The sequence below is a fragment of the Struthio camelus genome, chromosome 4, assembly GCF_040807025.1.
Source record: "Struthio camelus isolate bStrCam1 chromosome 4, bStrCam1.hap1, whole genome shotgun sequence".
Classification (NCBI taxonomy): domain Eukaryota; kingdom Metazoa; phylum Chordata; class Aves; order Struthioniformes; family Struthionidae; genus Struthio; species Struthio camelus.
Genome location: NC_090945.1, coordinates 41,173,275 through 41,192,545, shown reverse-complemented (window position 1 = coordinate 41,192,545; position 19,271 = coordinate 41,173,275). Strand labels below are relative to the sequence as shown.

At 38.3% G+C, this 19,271-nt stretch overlaps 2 protein-coding genes across 5 annotated transcripts in view; one reads left to right on the top strand and one right to left on the bottom strand.

Annotated features, from left to right (window-relative positions):
- SPMIP2 (sperm microtubule inner protein 2) overlaps positions 1 to 1,406 on the top strand; it is a 31,023-nt gene extending 29,617 nt beyond the window's left edge. Inside the window, exon 4 of the mRNA XM_068941050.1 lies at positions 1,105 to 1,406. Within this exon, the coding sequence (XP_068797151.1) occupies positions 1,105 to 1,300 (196 nt within the window). The 3' untranslated portion in view covers positions 1,301 to 1,406. The remainder of the gene's footprint in view (positions 1 to 1,104) is intronic.
- Positions 1,407 to 4,514: 3,108 nt separating this feature from the next.
- FNIP2 (folliculin interacting protein 2) overlaps positions 4,515 to 19,271 on the bottom strand; it is a 53,196-nt gene continuing 38,439 nt past the window's right edge. For all 4 annotated transcript variants that reach the window (XM_068942400.1, XM_068942401.1, XM_009677150.2 and 1 more), the window contains 5 exons: positions 15,850 to 17,152; positions 14,923 to 15,079; positions 13,504 to 13,704; positions 9,642 to 9,757; positions 4,515 to 8,330 (listed from right to left, as the gene is read on the bottom strand). In XM_068942400.1, coding sequence (XP_068798501.1) covers positions 8,252 to 8,330; positions 9,642 to 9,757; positions 13,504 to 13,704; positions 14,923 to 15,079; positions 15,850 to 17,152 — 1,856 coding nt within the window. In that variant the 3' untranslated portion in view covers positions 4,515 to 8,251. The remainder of the gene's footprint in view (positions 8,331 to 9,641; positions 9,758 to 13,503; positions 13,705 to 14,922; positions 15,080 to 15,849; positions 17,153 to 19,271) is intronic.

The following is a 19,271-nucleotide window of genomic DNA, read 5'->3' as shown; positions in this document are numbered from 1 at the left end:
TATTTTAGCACAGTCCCATTTTGTTGGGGAAACAGTGACACTTAGCGATGCTAAGTAACTAGGTTTCATATATAGTTTGTCACTTGGCTTCTTCAAGGTAGCTACTTCTAGGGACTCCCGTTTGAAGCAGTTTGTCTCTTGGGCTAGTATCACAGTTCTTATTCTCAGACCAGACCAAGATTTGAAGTTTCCTCAGCAACAATGCAAAGTCTGGATCAGCTTTCTCTGGGGCAGGCAGAGCAGTTACCAGTGACAAAAGACAGAAAAAGCTTCATATATTTAGAACAAAGTCAGAGAAAATAGTTTTTTTTTTTTTTAAAAAGCAAAGTATGTGTAAGCCATCTTTTCTCTAAGTGTAGTAGGATACCACAGATGAACTACTTAGATTAGCTACGTAGTAGCAGTGTAGTTTAAACATCAGGAGGCTCGGGACATGAAGCTTTATGAAGATGAGAATAGCATTTTTGAATTACCAGCTTCCTTATCTGTTAAGGGTACACTTAAGCACGCTTGTCTGAGAAGCCACCAGGCCTTCTTCAGAGCTAATTTAAATCAAGCATAAATTGGACATAATAATGCACAGTTGTGCCTCCAGCCACTCCTACTACCTAATGAAATACCTACAATGTTCATAACTTATGTAGCAACATTGCAAATTGGCTTTGCATCTTCTGCTTTTAGAATTCACTGCTACTAAGCAACACGAGAGACTACAGCATTCCTGTGGAAAGGAAATGGGTTGTGGAAAACCAGAGAAGGCTACGTATCCTAAGAGGGGTAGCCATAGCTAGGCCTAATACCTATGGTTTAAATACCAGAGGCTTGACAAATTCACGTGAAGCTTTAGTCTTTAAGTTACATCCCTTATTGTACCAGGCTGACATAGTTAGGTCAATTCCTCATTCACTTTGGGAATGACAGAAGGCATCAGGTAAGCATGCAGAAGACCCTGCTCAACAAGTCTTTGGATTTAGTCACCATTTCACATTAGACATGAAAACCCTGCAGGATATTGCAATAAGTCATTACTATAAACAGTGGGCCAAAGGAAGAAGTTAGCTTTTCATTGGAGCTAATTCCACTTCTGTTTCATTTTCATGGTAGGCAGCCTGCTCCCTCTGTTCTTGAGCAACAAGGCCACAACGCAAGGGCTAGGCTTGCCTGGAATTTAACAAGCTATGATCACCCACAGAGCGCAAGGGCTGCAAAGATTCAGGATAGTCACTTGTCACAGAAACCTGTGCTTCCACAATTAAAAGGTAGGATATTTTCTCTATTAGAAACAAACCTGAAGAATTAAAAAGTTTGCACTGAGGCTGCAGTACCCTATATTAGCCAATCACTTGCAAAGGGAAGCACAACCTACCAGATCGGAAATACAGTGCATGTTTCTTAATTTCACATTGCTTATGGTGGGGCCATGTTTTAACATGGAAAAAGTTTCACATTCTAGGGAATCACAAACAGTTCAACAAAAAATGCTTAATTCAAAACCCCCTATATTTTTCAAAGCTGAGGTGAATTACTTCAGGAGACTGGTCCATCTAAAGACTATCAGGGTCTGTTCAGAACTCTAAAAAAACTGGTACGATATTGTAGAAAAAGAAACATGAAAACATTACTCATGTGCCAGTGATGAACAGAAGAAGAGGGCAGAAAACTCTCCAGGCTTCTTTTTCCTAGAGAACAAGAGATGAGGTAGTAAAGTACTTGTTAACTGGAACAAGGTCGTATTTGAAATGAAATAGTTACAAATAGGGTTGGAATTCACTCCACCAAAAGGGAAAACATTTTTGTTGGCCAAACATCCCAGTCCTTGACTCCACAACACTCTTATCAGACAGAACCACCATGCTGTGGGAAGACCTCAAACAGACAATAGTTATCAATTCATATTTATGCACCTGCAAACAGTTTTCCTTCTGTAAGAGTGGGAGCTTGCTTTCCTAGTGGGGAAACTCCTTCATAGGGGTTTCTTCTCTACCAAATACCATTTTGCCAGATCACCATGGGATCTCATAAACTGGATTTCTTTTGTTTAGAATTGATGAGATTATACTTATTTTTAAATGCTTCATTGTCACTCCTAAGCCCTCTGGCCTTGTATTGACCTTTAGGATTTCTGGACAAGATGCAACTCTATTTGTACTTCTTAGACTGTTTTGGCTTTGGGATTGTGCCAGACAGACAACTGACTGCAACTATTATGGGGTAGTTTTCCAGCATGTGGATTACTAGCATGCGGCCACTTAAATTAATTTTATATAGTAACAGAAGCCGTATAGGTCAAAGTCTCATAGTTTATCACTCAGCTGCATATCCTTTAGGTCTAAAATCTTGTTTCACGTTTTCAGTTGCACTCCTCTTCAACTGTATATATACATATAGAAAATTAATATAATGCATAGGTGATTATTAGACTGACTTCACTGTATTATAGGTCTTTTTCCATTTAGTAAGAAGGAGGGAGAAAGACTGTGGCAGAACGTTGGCACAAGACTTGGTTACTCTCTAATAGCGTTCATGGTCACTTTTGTCTGTGCTAGCCTTAAGGTCCTTATATGTTAAGAGACTCTCTACCCCAGTTCTGTGATTCTAATTGTCATTAATTTAAAGAAAAAGGGCTAAATCAGTTATTCACCAGTAGAGTTCCAGAGTTTGTCAAACATAGGTATTATTTACTATTTTACAGTTGTCAATTTTAAAGCTCCTTGGCAGTCTTATACATACCACATAAATATTTATTAATAGAAATCTCCACCCTCTCCCAGTGTCTCTGGCCATTTTACATCAGCCAGTTTGTGCATTTGCCTTTGGCTAACCTGCCAGACAGTGCATATAATCAATCTCTTACAGATTTTATACTAATAAGTGTCCTTTAGAAAAAAGCAAAAGCAGTGAATATGATGAACAACTTGACTGTAGTATTGTCACAGAAGAGGAACTGCATGCAATCTTTTAAATCTCTAGTGGAAGTGCAGGTTGCTGCACAGCGCTAATAATTGAGCTAATCCAATGGCCCACAGGTATCAAAGACACAGGGGGTTGGCGTAATCTCATTCCTTTCTCTCCTGTTTCTAGCTAGGGAGGCTTATCTCTTCCCTTGCATCACACCAGCACTTACTGGCACCAAATTCACCTTCTTAACCTAGCACGCAGTCATCACCATCCTTTTTTCCACAAGCACGCTGCACCTGCTTGAGGGGTCCAGAGCAAGTTGCAGTATATGCAAGTGGGAGGTGCAGCTCTTCCGATAAAAAGGAAGATGAACGGAGAAGACCCCGTTTCCCCTGTTTTGTCAGGGGAGAGCTGCTGAATCGTTTTAAGCCATCTCATGAAAACATGGACTTAGAAAGAGGGAGGCAGCCACACCATTTGAGAAGAACAAGAGAGCTGGACTGAGGTTACCAGCATTTCAACATGCCTTTCACACTAGAAAACCTTCACTGTCATGAACACCGAATTTAGTTAATCTCCAAAACAGGTCACCATTTATGCAAAGGTATTAACTGGAGAACAAAATGCACAAGTGTCCCAGTGGATAGCAGAGTGGACAAGTTTCTCCTTATTTCATGTGTGCACACGCAAGAATTCGGTATCTTTGAGCATGAGAAGCTTTCAAATGCTCCAAAGCTTTTAGTTACCGCAGCTGGACCATAAAGCTAAAAGCTGTATTCAGAGAGCTGTGAAAAGCCCTTGATGCCAAAGCTCTTGAGCCTTTGTTTCATTTGTGGTCCTTGTTAGCCTAACCAACAAGCAAACCTTAGAAAGTTCAGTCTACAGGTAAAAAGTGCTTACACACAACAAATCATTCCGTAGCTCAAGACCTGTTCACAGATGTTCAGGATAATTACGGTTAATCCTCTCCTTTTTTATTTTGTAAATAAGGATTTTCCAGGAAGTTTCAGAGCCTAACTCAGTAACAGTTTTAAAGTGCTATGCAGATCCTAAGCTTCCATTGTTTTGAGCTGCTCATTGCAGGTAATGAGGTAATACCCACACCAACAGTTTTAAACAGAGCAGATTTCAGAAACTGAAAATCAGATGGGCATTGTATGTATTCATGATATGAACTCGGCTTTTCTGATTTGGAATACTAAACTGAAATTCAGGTCATGCAGCAACTAGTTGCATGCAGTAGTGATGCATTTTTCTGATAGCTGTTTTCATTTGCATTTGAGCTGAGCACCAGCCACACAGGTGTGTGGAACCTCTGCAGGACCTAATCCAGTAGTCAGGGTCTTCCCTTTTTCACTACTCTGTGGGTTAGTTTTCACACAGGAGTTTTGTTTATACATGTAAGTGGGTAAGGCTTCTGAAGCTTTGAATAGTGTTTAATTAAGCTCCAAAATCTTGTGAAGCCTTCCTGCTACACATTTCTTGCAGCTTTCACTTACTCCAATAACAGGTTAATCAGATGTCCACGCATTAAGTGTTAGATCTCAGCTACATCAACAAGAATAGCTTTTTTAGAAGGAAATTAAAAAAAAAAAAGATACTAAATACCATTTACATCCATTTCAGAAAGTTTATTGCACCAAATGCCGCAAAGAAATAGACCAAAATGATAATGTACATAAACAACTATAAGAAAAGGAAAAAAACATGTAGTTTGACATTTGTATTCAATCAGTCCTAAAAAAAGTCTATGCTCTCTAAACATGCAATAGCAATACACATTTTTTCTACTATGGATAACCTGTTAAGCATGTCAATTTAGCCCATTTAATTTCAGGAAAGTGTCTAGTTAGAGTTTATTCAGCAGTTTAGACTCAATTTTTATCTGAGTTCTTTTAATGGAAGTTGAAATTACACTTCAGGGATAAGTGACCATTTTCTGTAAACTTTACATAAGAGTTTGGTGTGCCTGAGAGATTTTGAGTTTCAGAGTAGAGCAGGCAGTGGGGAAGATCAGTCTGTAGTGTGAATTATAGAATTAGTTAATGCATATTCATCTCTTAGGTAGAAGAAATTTCTACTCGTTAGTTTGGAAAGTGTCCTAGTTTAATTAATTAAAAAGTTTAGAGCTTAATATTGTTTTAGGTTAAAGGCAGTTCATTTAAATACTACAATGTAGCCGTTTCCATTTACACCCCCTCATGCATGAATGTTTAGTTTTGCCTCAAAAAAAGAATACATTCTATAAATTGCACTGTGTAAACTGCATTTATGTGGGATTTTAGAAAGACTGTTCACTCCCACTTACACAAGAAAGTATGTATTTAAGTTCAGAAAAAAACTACATAATACTGATAAAAACTCAACTTTGGAATATTTGAAAATTAAGCTACGTTATCAATTTTGAACACCTTGGTACATTCATATCACTTTTCATTCTCTTAAAATAAAAATAGAAACATGCCTTAAAGATGACTAACACAACATTTGTAAATACTTACTGCTCTGTCATGCTACACTAATTTACATAAACAGCAAGATGCTACCAAAACAAGTTAAAGACTTAGAGTCAAAAAAGCCCTAGAAGGTGGAATCCTGTCAACTGAGGTAGTATATTGAGCGGAGGGGAAAATATTTATTTAAGCTTCTTTAAACTAAAGCCTTTTAAGAGCAATCAACTTCAATTTTGAATCCCTCCTCTCCCCAAACTAAAACTGCAAAAACAAGATCATCATGTAGTTTCTGAAAGAGCAGCAAAATGTTACAGAAAGCAGCAAAAACTATAAAATTTCAGCCTGGGCTGAAGAAAATCCAAGTGCTTTTGACCATCAGCTCACGTGCCTCCCTCCAGATTAATTTAAAATCTTGCCAAAAGGGAGATTTCTATAGTTTAAGTAGTAAACGCAGGTGTTACTGATCTTGAAAAACACGGAACATTAGTTGACCTCTGACTTCATTAGCACACTATATGATCGCAAAAATGTTTCCGCATGTAATTCTTTGAAGAACTTGTCAGAGTCAGTTCAGATTGAAACCCAACTAACATTTTAAGTAAACTGGAATTGACTCTTAATACTCAGCTGCTACTTAGGAGTAACATGAAATAGAGAAAGTACATGAAAATTTCTATATATACACACACAGAGGGAAGTGGTTGCACAGTCCTACTCATGCACACGCACACACACACGCTCATGCGCTCGCTCTCTGTTACAGGGATAGTTTAGGAATGTGTCACTTGCTGCATGGTTCTTCCTTTGTCTTAGCCTTGTGGGATACAGACCGATATCTGCTAACAGCTAGATGCAGAGGTAAGTTTACTTTCAACCAGACAGAGTGAAGGATTCACAGATCAAAGTTATGAAAAACATTGCTCAACTATAAGCAGCAGGAGGAAGCCTGATCCATAGAAAGATTTTAGCCTTTTTAGGCAGAATACCAGACATAACAAGTGTATGAAAAAGCAATATTAAAAGAAGCATCTGGAATGTCAGATCAGAAACCCAGCACATAAGGAACAGCTTTAGAAGCATTGTTTCAGAATATTAAGCATCCCTCCACTTGGAAACAACCCCTCTTCACAATAGGTCTGTCTCCCCATTTCCCTCAGAAAGCAACACAAGGTTAATCGAGGACCCCCCCCAATCACATTTAAACACTCACAATATGCACATTTCATTGTTTCAAATCATTGAAAGTTTACTGTAGAAAAGTCCAAACATCAAGGTAGTATGAAATAAACACTTTTAAAAAAGTGTGTGCCTTCAACACTAAAAATCTGTAATCACCAAGAGGGAGAAGCCACAACTGGTGACCAGGGGTTTCCTACTAGGATTCACTACTTCCAAGCAATTGCTTTGCCAGCAATTTTCGAGCAAGCTGTCAGTGTCAGACATCACTCATACTCTGCGCTGGCTCACAACAGAAGGGTCCAGCATTTATTTTTCCTTTTCTTTACTAATGTTTGTTTTGATCCTTTGTTCTTTCCTTGGTCTGGTCCATAAACAGTTTCATATCCAGCTTAACAGTACTTTATGCAAAAAAGTTTTTTTTTTTTTTTTTTTACATTCATGTTACCAACCACATGAAAACAGTAAAATATAAAATTTTATTTTGCTTTCTAGAAACACAGAAGGCCAATATCGGCTAGCGGAGAAGTAGTTTCTGGTCTCAACGCAATTAATCTATTAAGGAAAGGCACCAGGATGATAGTTTGAGAATTCTGTAGAATCATAGAGGGCCACTGCAAACATTCATAGTAATATTGGGGTTTGTCCCCTTCATTTCATTTGTGAAGTGACCAAATAGTAGCTAGAAAAAAGGTGATATTTTTGACTAAAGATTTGGGTTTCTTTTTTTCCGCTAAGATTGTCTTGAGTTTATGCCAATTGCTTGGTGTATGTGTGTACACACACACAGAAAATAGCACACATATAATCCACAAGCTTGTCAAATTCAGACTCCTCAGAGATAGCAATACCTGATGACACCAAGACACAGGTTTAATTATTCCCAGGACTACAGTCATACAGAAACTCAAAAGAGTTAGCAAAGTTGCATCAGCAACAAATGTAAACTTGTAGCAGAAACTCCATAAGGCTTTCCCACAAAACCCCCGTCTCAGAAGTTCATTCCATTTTTGGGGTGGTACTACTCCTAACCAGAGCTCATTTGAATTCCTCCTCATTAAAACAGAAGCAGCCACAGTTTTCTTAATCTCTTGTCCTTTAAAGAAAAAGTCACACCACCTCATGCATACCTCCATTCCCACATCATATTTGGCTGCTGAATCCAGGTTCCTTGTTCTGAGCTGGTCACTTCTACTATACAAAGTCATGCTTATACTCTGCAAAAAAATCATGTTCCATCTAATATACTTGTGTATAGGAATGCTATATACATAGTTTACAGCTCCTCCTCCCCAACAAAGAAACATACACAACACCACACTCGCAAGCGCAGCATTATGAAATCCATTCTATCCCATTTGTTCTTTTAACTGTTACTTCATGGTTTTGAGCAGCGTTTCTGATGGCAGCTCATAGTCTGCCATAGTGTTAACTTTTGTCCTTTGAATAGTAGTAGCAATAATAATAAAATTCAAGGATGAAGTCACCTTCTTGATTTAAGTCAGAAGTGAGATTGTTAGAAAAACCTGAATGCATTTTACATTATGTAAACTGAAGTCCTCTGATAAAACATCCAGCCGAAATCAGAATCAGAAGGTGGTAGAACGCACAGTCATCACCTGCTTTCCTCACTGTTCCCCTTTACCAGTGTTTGGCACCTCTGTTCTTCATTCAAGATTCCCATATTCTTTACTTTAAGGGAATGACTATCCTGAGATTTTAATTTATAAGAGTATTTGAGCAACATATGGGGAATGAGTACTTGCTATAGCAGCCAACAAAGGCAAGTCATTGGATTCAATCCTAGAAATTAAAAAAAAAGAGAGAGACAGACTTTAAAATATACAGAAAAGAAACAGAAGAGGGTATTCTTCATCCACATTAAAGAAACTAGAAGTGTCTTGCTACAAGCAAGTTCATTGTTTATTATTATTGCCATTATTCATAACATACCAGTAAATCTAAAAACAGAAACTATGCTACCTTTTAAGTGAGAAGATAGCAGTCTTGTATTCTGTGCAATACAATCTGTGGTATATAATCTTTCTGTTTTAATTTATTCACTAATCCATAAACCTGAGCTCATAGGCTTACTAATCAGTAGGCGTCAGTAAGCCTGGTCTAAAAAAGTACCCTATAAGTACTAATCAACAACTTAATGAAAGATTGTGCATTTCTTGTTTTAAATATAACTCAGTTCATCACACAGTAGGACCTTATCAAAAAAACCAACACCTGGAATTACTACGCAGTCAAAACAGCAGCAGGAATGTCTCTCAAATGCAATATTCAGTTCAAACCATTTCCAATGTAATGCTGCTCAGAGATCAGGAGATAGATATCTGTCTGTATTCATATACATATATGTGTATATATATAAATACATATATCCTGAGAAAGTGTTTATTTTGGGATTTCACTTCTTACAGTCACATTTCTCAGTATGAAATCTTGAGCAGTCTGGATAAAGATGTATTAAGTTTTACCTACGATGCTAAATATCACCTTTTGGGGAACATATATTCACTCCTGCTGGTCAGCAGGTGCATCTATAAAGGTTGTGTGTCCATCAAGCACACTTGCTGGAGGACAGCAGCTGAACAGGACACCTGTTTATTTTCCTACATCTGCTTTTTAAGATCCCCTCTTCCACCAAGACACACCCCTCCACCACCCAAGTTTCCAAAAATCCTGAAATATTTGTTGGGATAAAGTTTTGACAGCTTAACTATTAACTACAGTTTTAATATTAAGGGGGGGGGGGAGGGGGGGAGAGAGCACACACGCAAGTGAGCACGTGTGGATGACCTCAGAATGACCAAAACTCAAAGTTTTTAAAAATCTCGTGCAAAACAAAAAAATCCTTTTCATTCTGAAGATATAAGAATTACAAGTGGTTTGCTCTTGCTGCTGAACTGTAAACGTCTCCGTCTGATTTCTAGATGGCTCAGTGGAACCCACTTTTATACTTTATTAGGCACATGAAAGAGGGGAGCACTACATATGCAGTAAAAAGCAAGTCCCCAGGGAAACAAGATGGTATTTGGAAACTGAAAAGGAATATAAGTGCCCCAAGTTTTGCCAGAGGTTAGGACTGATATCTGCAATACTTACCCCAATACAATTCCTAGTTCTTTTACATGCACTCTTGTATGTCCTCTCAGATATTCTGAAAGCATTTTGCTTTTGAGATACATCTCTTGTAGTCTATCCTCAAGATGCATTATGCACTGTAAATGCAGATGACAAACCTCAGAATGGATTTAGCATTCACATGCAAATGTTGCAGAAATATAAACATACCTTTTTGGCTTTTACCTTAGCTAGATGATTTTAAAATTAAGCCTCCCCTCCAAAATCCAAAAGGGCAAGGGGCTCTCTGCTACTCTTGTGCTGACAGCTTTAAAAAGTTACACTGCCCGCCATCCCCCTCTCCCCAAAATAAGAATTGGGGCATTCTTATTTTCTTAGGTAGCAAGTTTGCTGAGTGTGAATTGGATGCATTTTTGACTTGTGCAAGTCAGCCAAAGTCTTTATGCTGACTTAAAGAAAAGTTTCATTCAGGCCCAAAAACATTCAAGATGTCATATTAAGAATGAAACGGAATATTTGGCTCAAGACGTCTTTGCTACAAGTCAGTACTATTTTTCTGAAAGATATAATTTAAACAGCAGTTCTTAAAATTAGGACATCTTTTTAGCTTTAGGAAACTGCCATTCAAGGAGCTAAAACTTGAGAAATGGAAAATTGTTATTTGTAATATTAGGATATTTGTTATTTGTAATATTAGGATAGCTCTTTTGCCTGCTAGTTTACTGGAGAAGCTAGCTTATGGATCCGTTCTAGGCACTTGTCATTACTCATCTAAAGGATTTCTAGTTTAAGATTGTTGAAAAATTACTTGAACTATTACCTTTTAACAAATAGCATCTAGTAGATGCTCACTCCCTTTTCTTTCATTAGAAGCATGCTAGAAATACAGCAGCATACTATACTTTTTTATACAGTCATATGGTACAGGATAATTTCTCATACAAAAACTGCAGGAGAGCAGATGATCTTAGCTTCAAAGTTGATGAAAAATTGTGAAAGGAGATTTTTTTTGTTTGGTAGCACAAGCGAGTAGGTAGAATGTCTAACCACATATTTCGTTTTAGGACAAAAAGTATATTCAATTTGATATAATCTTTCTTTCCACAGTGATGACCACTTCAAAAAAAAGTTAAATTAATTCAGCTCTCCAGACTCCAAGAAATGAAAGCAAGAAGCACGTGCAGAATCTTACATTATCAAATGTACAATCATCTGGCAGGCGGAGACTGCAACTAGAAACAGTAGCAGCAAACAGCTTCAGGCTACTCAATGTACTTTAAGTTTAATGAAAACCATACATATTAGAAATAAGATACTGTGAAACCAGTTTTGCTAGTTAAAAACTAATGAAAAAGAGACTCGTGCTTGTATTTTTTGGATGGTCTTGACCAAGATGAAGATTTTTAACAATTCTCTGAGCGTATAACAGGTCTTAGGGAAAAAGAACATGCCTTTTAAAGAATGTGCTACATAACAGCATGAATAGAATGAGATAATTGCCACTAGTGGAGAAAAGGTAAAAGCTTTTAAGAGTAGTTTGATCTTTTTGCTTCAAGCAAGTTTTCACTAAAGTCATTATAGTCATAGCACTTCAGAATCTAGCCTAAAGGTAAGCATTCTTTACCTTTCTCATTACACGTAACTCTCCAATGCAAAAAGCCTATTAACATTCCCACAGTGGTTCAGAAAGGCATACAGTACGTTCCCAAAATAGCAGTTCAACATATTAGAACTTCGTTATTCATGTGCTATAGGATTGTGGAATTACTTAAGTTATGAGGGAGCAAGTAAGGAGGAACCCTACATTCCGCTTAGAAAAAAAAAAAAAAGATTATATAAGATAAGATTATCTGCTCCTCCTGAATGCTAATGACTGAATGCTAGCCCAGAATCAAAAGACGGTTTTCCTCATGATCTCGGTGCATGAGTTAGGCAATTTTGTTCAAAATGTCCATACTACTTGAGGTTCAGAGGTGAAGTCAAATTTTCTTGATGTTGACTAAATGGGAAAAAATAAACCCCAAGCTAATTTTAATGTCAGAAAAAGTAGCTCAAAATGTATTTAAAGGTGCAGGTAAAACTTTTGACAGATTGCTGACGTGTAGCATATGCAATTTTGATTTACACTTCTTTCTCATTCCAGTATACTGCACGAACTTCTGCAGTACAGTTACCAATTTGAAGTGCCACAGCAAAGATCATACCACTTGCCTTTCATCCAGTAGACCTTGATTTGGGTTTTGTTTTTTGTAGTGCTACAGAAAACAAAACCATGTGAACAGTAAGTGGATGTCATGAAAGGTAAGCCAGTAAAGGAAACTTCAAACACACTCACTGCATTACTTTCACCTCTGATCTATATTAGTACCTTTGTCAAAATTTAAGTCAAAGAGTCACTATGATAAAAAGTCAACCCTCCCCCCCACCGAGTTTGAGGAACACTTGACTTCTATTCCCCACTATTCTGTTGCTGTTAGCAAAGATCTGTAAAATTCTCTGACAGAAGGATTGGACTGTCTTCTAACATGGATTATAGAAAATTACAAACTACCAGCACTGTAATTTTACTGTCCCTTTTTAGAAAAAAGGGAAATACCAAGAAACAAGCCCCCCACCCAAGCCAATCCCCCCCCCCCCCAAAACCACACACCATGCAAACATGCAGAAATAGCATACATAAACCCCAGAACAACACTGGAGAGAACACTTCATCTGCAGAGGTTCTGTTTAGCTCAGAAATACCAGAAGTGTCAGTGTTTGCACGCAAACCTTGTAATATAATTCCAATCAAAACTGCACGTTTTTCAACCCCCTAAATGATCTCTGCAGATTCTTGCTAGTGTACCCACTTATTCTGCCTGGTACTTGACTTTTAAAGAATTTAGCATAATTGATTCCACTAAAATTGTTCAGAACAGTGCCAGCTAATACTATTTACAGATGTTACTGTTCAGCTCTGTCTTTTCCTCTTCCATCTACAACTCCCAATTATTACAGAGGCTTCCTACAAACCAAGTTTCTCAAAGCTGTCTATGGAAGAAGTCACTGAACAAGACAGAGTTCTGAGAGGAGAAAAACTAACAAACCTTTCCTCTCCAGCTACAATTGTATATAAAAATTGTACCGTAATTTGTACTGTTAGACTTGTGGATTGCTCTTCCTCCCTAGAGCAGCAATCAGAAAAAGCTTTACTGATGCGCTCAGAAGAGCGCCGCTACTAGTGAGGACAAGGAAAGGATGCTGTGTGGTTGTAGAGAAAGTCCTGTGACAGAAGTGACAACCTTTGCTGCACCCCAGACCCCAAGTGTTTTCAGGTTCCAGCCTGCTCCCAGCAACTGCGTGGACAGCGTATCAGCAAGGCTGACAGAGCACCTGTGGACAGGGATGGCTGGAATATGCAAAAGCCAGCAGGGTCAATGTGCACAAGTGCACATAATTGGGGAGGAGAGAGGAGAGGCACCCAGTGTATGGGGCTGGATAGAGAGCCCAAGGATAGAGATTTGTATGCTAAGAACAGGGTGGGGTATATAGAAGCTTCAACAACAGAAAAACTGGAAGGAAATTTGACAACAAAAAATAATGTAAGCCAAATTTAACAACCCTAATCATAGACATATGAGGACCATGCTAAAATTGCCTAAATAACTTCAGTTCCGGCTTACCTATTCTGGAGTAGTTGACTAATCTGTTATATGTAAATTAGGTTAAAAACAATATCTGTAAATGGACTGTAGGCATTCTTTCAATTATGTGGTATAACTCCACATTGTCTCAGGTATCAGTTTATTGGTGTAGCAATAAAATATCCAGTATAAGAAAACTGCGCAGATACCTCAGCTAACCAATCTTCATTAGCTTCAGTTTTCAGTGAAGAAATACTTACAAAGTCAGCTGGGAGGTTGAGTTTGTAAAGCTGTAAAATAGACTGCAATAAACTGGATACTTGATTAGACACCAAGACATCCTTGCCTAGCTTCATGTTGTCCATCATCTTTCTCTGGCTTGTAGCTACCTGTACATTCCATTTATCTGTGTCTGCAATAATGCAGACAGCTTCTGCTATGGGCTCATCTAGCACTGGATGCTGCAATAGATACAAAATACAAATATTATGTGACATTTTCATATACATTTCCACAATTAGTGTAAGGTTCTACTTTTACTCATGCTGGGGCAGGGGACAAGAAAGTGATCCAACCAAATGTTTTCATCCAATAAAAAACCCAAGCACCTCAATCAAAAATAACCAGGAATACCAACTTCAGGACAAGTGTTTACATCCATTAACAGTAGGTCAGTTAAGTCATATCTGCCAATTTGACCAAGCATTTTATTTTGTATAAGTAGGGCTTCAGAAACACTACTCATTTTTTTCCCTACAAATAGCTTTCCTGCTTCCCTACCAAGGTAGGTTTCTTCCAAAATGAAAATAATAATTATACTGATTCAGTGGCAGAGAAAGCGTAATCAGTGTTTCGCAAACAAGGCATTTTGTGAGGGATTTCACTAAACACAATCAAAGCAAGGTATGTATGAAGACAGTATCACATTAGACCAATTTGATGTTGTTTTTTAAAAAAAACCACATACATACATACACACACACACGTCACAGTTTTGGGCAATATGTGAACTCATTCCAGCAGGATGATTTTTAATTGCCATAGATAGAAGCAGTTGATGAGCATCACTAGACAATTAAATATTTAGAATTGCATACTAAGGGCACACAAAGTTATTTTAGTGAAAGGTTAGTTATAACTCAAAGTAAGGTAAGGACATAGCTTAAGTGTAAGCTTATAGCAAAGTTCTTACCCATATCCACCAGTTTTCTGTAGTCAGTCACTTATGCTACTGTCTAGTATAATCTAGGCCTGCCTCCACAAGACATCTCCCTTGCAACACATGCCACTAAGTGGCAATCAAATTGAGATGCTTCCAACAGGTATTTCATTTCTATGAAATACTGATAATTATCTGGTATTGTGATTGAAAAGTGATTTCAGAGGGTTTTTTCCTTGTTTGTAACTTGAAGTTGCTAGCAGAAAATCTTTGTGTTTTTCTTTCAAAGAGAAGACTTAAGAGGGTATAAATGAAAGAGTAAGTGATTCTTGTCTGAATAGGCTTCTCTCACAATGAATTGAGGGGTAATCTCTTCCAAGAAACAAGACACATCAAGAGCTGCTTTTAAGAACAGGTTAGTAGAATGGAATGATAGGTTCTATTCAAAGCATCAGCTACTATGCTTCTGTAGATTCTCAGTAATGTCACACCTCCTATTCACAACAGTATTTTAACTCACATGCATTGAATGAAGTAGGTCTGCTAGTAGACATTGTTTGAGTTTTTCATCGTTATTTATTCCATGTAGCACTAAATCAGGCATATACGTATGACAGTAACCACCTAGAAGTGATCTTCCAAAATTTTTCATGCACTGACTGCTGATTGTGTTTGACCTGAAATATAGAAATACAACACAGGTAAGATCCTTGCTCGACAGATTGCATTCAGATTTTGACATGAAAGAGAACATTTGATTTATCACTCCTGCTTCTACTGCAGGTATTCATCAGTAATTGTACTCTAAATACAGTGAACCAGTTATTGGTGCTCTCTGAAACGATAATTTTAAAAACTAAAATTTAACACTGTATTGACTCTTTCAGATTTAAGACAAAGCAAGTTTACATGTATTAGAGCTTGTGGTGTAAACGAGCTCCTCATTCTGCACCTAACAGGTTCACTGAGTTTGAGTGTTCTCAGACTCAGACTAAGAAGCAAACTCATAGCTCCCTACCTTAGGCACCAGCAAGATACTTGTGCATCTACAAAGCTTAGTTTTTAAATAAGATGCTCCTGCTTTTTTGAAATTTGACTTTAACAGGCATCAGTTTGACAAAAGCTAGAGTTTTGTTTGTCCTTAAATAGAACTCTGTCTAGATTAAATGTTTCAGGCAGTTGCATATTAAACAAATGTGGTATCTTTTCATTAAACATTTGAACAACAACTTTGTTACAAAACTTCAACACCTCAAGCTACTTAATCTTGGCTTTCTTTCTGCCAAGATTGTTAACAAGAATCCTAACTACATTGCCAGCTGTTAGGGATTTGTTAGCAAAGAGTTTAATCAAGATTCTAGAATTTCTGACTTGAAATCCTGAAAATCTCTAAGGAAGCAACCACTTCTCATTCCCTTTATTTCTAAAGTCACTGGAATTTCCTTACCTCGGTAAAGGAAGTTCCACTTCTGCAAACTCCTCGAGTCTTTTGCTGACGTTATCATGAAGCAGTTCAGAGATACAACAATCACCTTCCTCATCACTGGCTCCAAGAGCACTGTCTGAACTCTCATTCCTTGGAATGTCCCCTTCAACTCTGAATGGGACTTTCCTTCCAGCATCCCCATAGGGGACATCTTTAGCACCTACTTGAGGAGAATCCTGCTTGACAGCAGGAGCTACTTGTGCAGAGTCAGGTGAACAGCTCTCCAGATTGTCAGAGCATAAAGTTCTAGATTCTTCCACGTTTGGCATTTTTATAGCTATTATATTATCAGTGGGCAGAACTGGTTTACTAGATCTGTTTGCTAAATTCATTTCTATTCCTTTACTTTCCACATGTTGGTCATTAAGTACACTCTTCTTCCCCTCACAAGATGGAACCTGTGCATAACTACGTTTACTGCAGGGTATAAAAGCAGCCACACAACTTTCTTGTTGATTCTGGGAAGTGTCTACATTAAGACTTGTGGAGCTTGAGGCACAATGCATCACCTCTGGATTTTTTCTGAATGCCTTCAGATTCTCTTCCATTTCTCTTCTACGAGCTTCTAAGTCCGACTCTGGTGACGCAGAACTTCCAATCTGAAAGGTGACCTTTTCTAAGTGTGAACTCCTGTGGCCAGACCTTTCAGGACAAGGTAAGGCAGATGACCTACTAGGCAGCTGCTTTTCCACTTTGCTTTCAGTCTGGTTCTTTTTTAGATCCATTAAATCCTCCAATTCAGATTGTTCTTCAAAGTGGTAGGATATGACTCCAGTATCAGCAACAGTCCTCCTCCTACCATCAGCTGCTCCTTTATGGAAAGAGTTAGTTAGACAGTCAACAGAGGCTTCAGAGTTCTGACTAGCCTTTCCTGTTGCTTCATTCTTTTCTTTTGAGGAGGCTTGCACAGCATGAGTACTTTCTGAATTATGAACCCACTCAGCAGTTGTACTCCTCTTACTTCCATCATTCTTTGGAGGTAGGATTGGAGGCACAAGAGCAGGTTCATTTTTAACAGTGACAATCACATAGTCAGATTCTTCTACCTCTCCCTTTTCTAGTGTGGTTGTGATCGTGCTTCCATTTAGCACTTGCTCTCCTTCCCCAACCTTTTCACTCCATGTCAGTTGATTTTCCTGCAGCTCAGAGCACCGAATGAAGTAAGTTAGAACATAGAGCAAGCGCTGCACCAACTCCTTACGTTTTCCGACAATAACAGTCCGAGTCAACCTAACTGGAGAGCCTATGGCACCGTAAAGGTCACCTACAAAGAAAACAAGAATTTCACATGCTCTTAATCACAACCTATTACATGGTTGTCATATAAGCTATACCATTTGAATTCAGCACATTTTTAAGCAGCATTTACTACTCACACAAATGAGACAGTTATTTTATTTCATAGTAAATTCATAAAAATTTAAAACGACAACAAAAGACAGACCCTGACATTTCTTCTTCCTGGCTTGTATTCGTAAGGGTTTTGGTATTTTTATGAGGGTTTGGCTTCTACTGTTCAGTTCCTTTCCCTTCAAAACAACTGCAGGTTTTATTTTACAAAATGGCTAAAAGATATTATCATTTGGAAAATGACACAACATGGGGTGAAGAGGAACATAGATCTAGCTAAACTCTAAAATCAACTGTATTGTTTTCTGTTTTTCCTACTCATTTTCTTTCACATCAAAATTATTCTGGTTTATTGGGGTCACTTTTTCTTCTCCTTTTGCTAAACACAAATTGTCATTCAGATAAAAGCTAAAAGATGTATTTCAGTGCTAAGATATCCAAAAACCAAAAAAAAAAAAAAAAGGGTCTAATATCAGTTTAATAAATAAGGTTCTAAAACAGAGTTATATAATAGTACTTTTTGGGCCAAGGCACCCACATCTCTATGTACCTGGAGGCAATCTCACAAAAGTGAGCTTTGTTCAGCGTTTTGCGTGTGCGCATGTTGGGGGAGGGGGGATACTAGAAAGTACATGCACTTACCTATTACAGTTGTGTTTTAATATAGAAGATAGATACTAGAGCATAATCGGAGTCCCCTTAGAACTGTTTATTTGCTAGCTCTTATGCTGGAGAAGAGCTTTTTAAACAGAGCCAAGCTCATATATACTCTTAACAGCTGTGTTGATGGCACAGGTAACTACATTCCAGTTGCCCATCACAATCTATCAACTGAAGGGTTTCTGCACTAGAATTCTGGAGAAGTTAACTCAAACGTCCAATAAAGAAATGCTTAGATGCTCCATTTCAGATAAAGCTGGGTTAAACTCAAGAAACATTTATTACCAGGTTGAGTTACTGCAACTGACGTCACCTGACACCCATTACAGAGCACTCACTGAAGGGCTTTGGCTGACCAAACTGCAGCTGACATCACGAGTAGATGGGAGGCAGCCACTAAAAGCTACATTTTCTTCAACCAGCACAAATATTCACCTTGCAAACAGGTTTCTCTGGCTACACGCTGATCTACCATACAGATTTTCTGGATGTTAAGTCCTTGCCCAGGGTTTCTCAAGTGTTCTGGACCAAGTCTGCCACCAGGATTTTGTCCAGACCTCAAGTTCTACTAACACTAAATAGAACTGTAACGAGAGCTTCAGGAAAGTCCCTACCAGGAGCAAGGGGAACTCTGCTTTCAACACGAGGATGCTGAAACCACAAAAGGTAAAATTTATGCCCAGCATCCTCTGAGCCCTGCAGGGCACAGAAGGAATAAGGTTCCTGGCTCCCTTCCTGCAGAGCAAGGATCAGCAAGACAGTAATTCCACTCCTTTCACTGCCTCCCCTACCACGACCTGCTGTCTGTAGAGGCATGTCCACTATGCCAGTGATCCACTGCAGATGCGGCTGCATGGTGGCATCAGTATGCTGTCTTCCTTCAGTACCCTTGCCACCAGCCCCATAGCCTAACATGCCATCCCCAGTACGTGAAAAGAGGCCCCAGACTAATCATCTGATTTTTAAATTATGTGAGGTTTGCAGAGACCTAATCCTAGGCAGCAAGACCATACATTTTTCTAAACTGTCTGCTAGACAGGTCTGACCTCTCTTGTTTGTTATGTAAGAATTAGAAGGAATTCTATTTATCCCAATGCCTAGTGGGCCAATCTGGAAAGAAAAGGGGAAGAAGTCTTTTTACTTTTAAGTTGGGCGCTGTTGCTATGGAAATCACATTCAGGATTCATGTTCACTTGCACAAATGACTTCTATATTAAAAACATTCCTACTGAGACAGGAAGAAGAGTCAAAATTGTGGTCTTCAAAACATACTAATGCCTACAACTAAGCATATCAGATTGAAGCCAAGCTTAAACAGAGAGAGTATTATGTCTTACCTGCAGCATTACCTAAACTCCTATTAACACGTATTT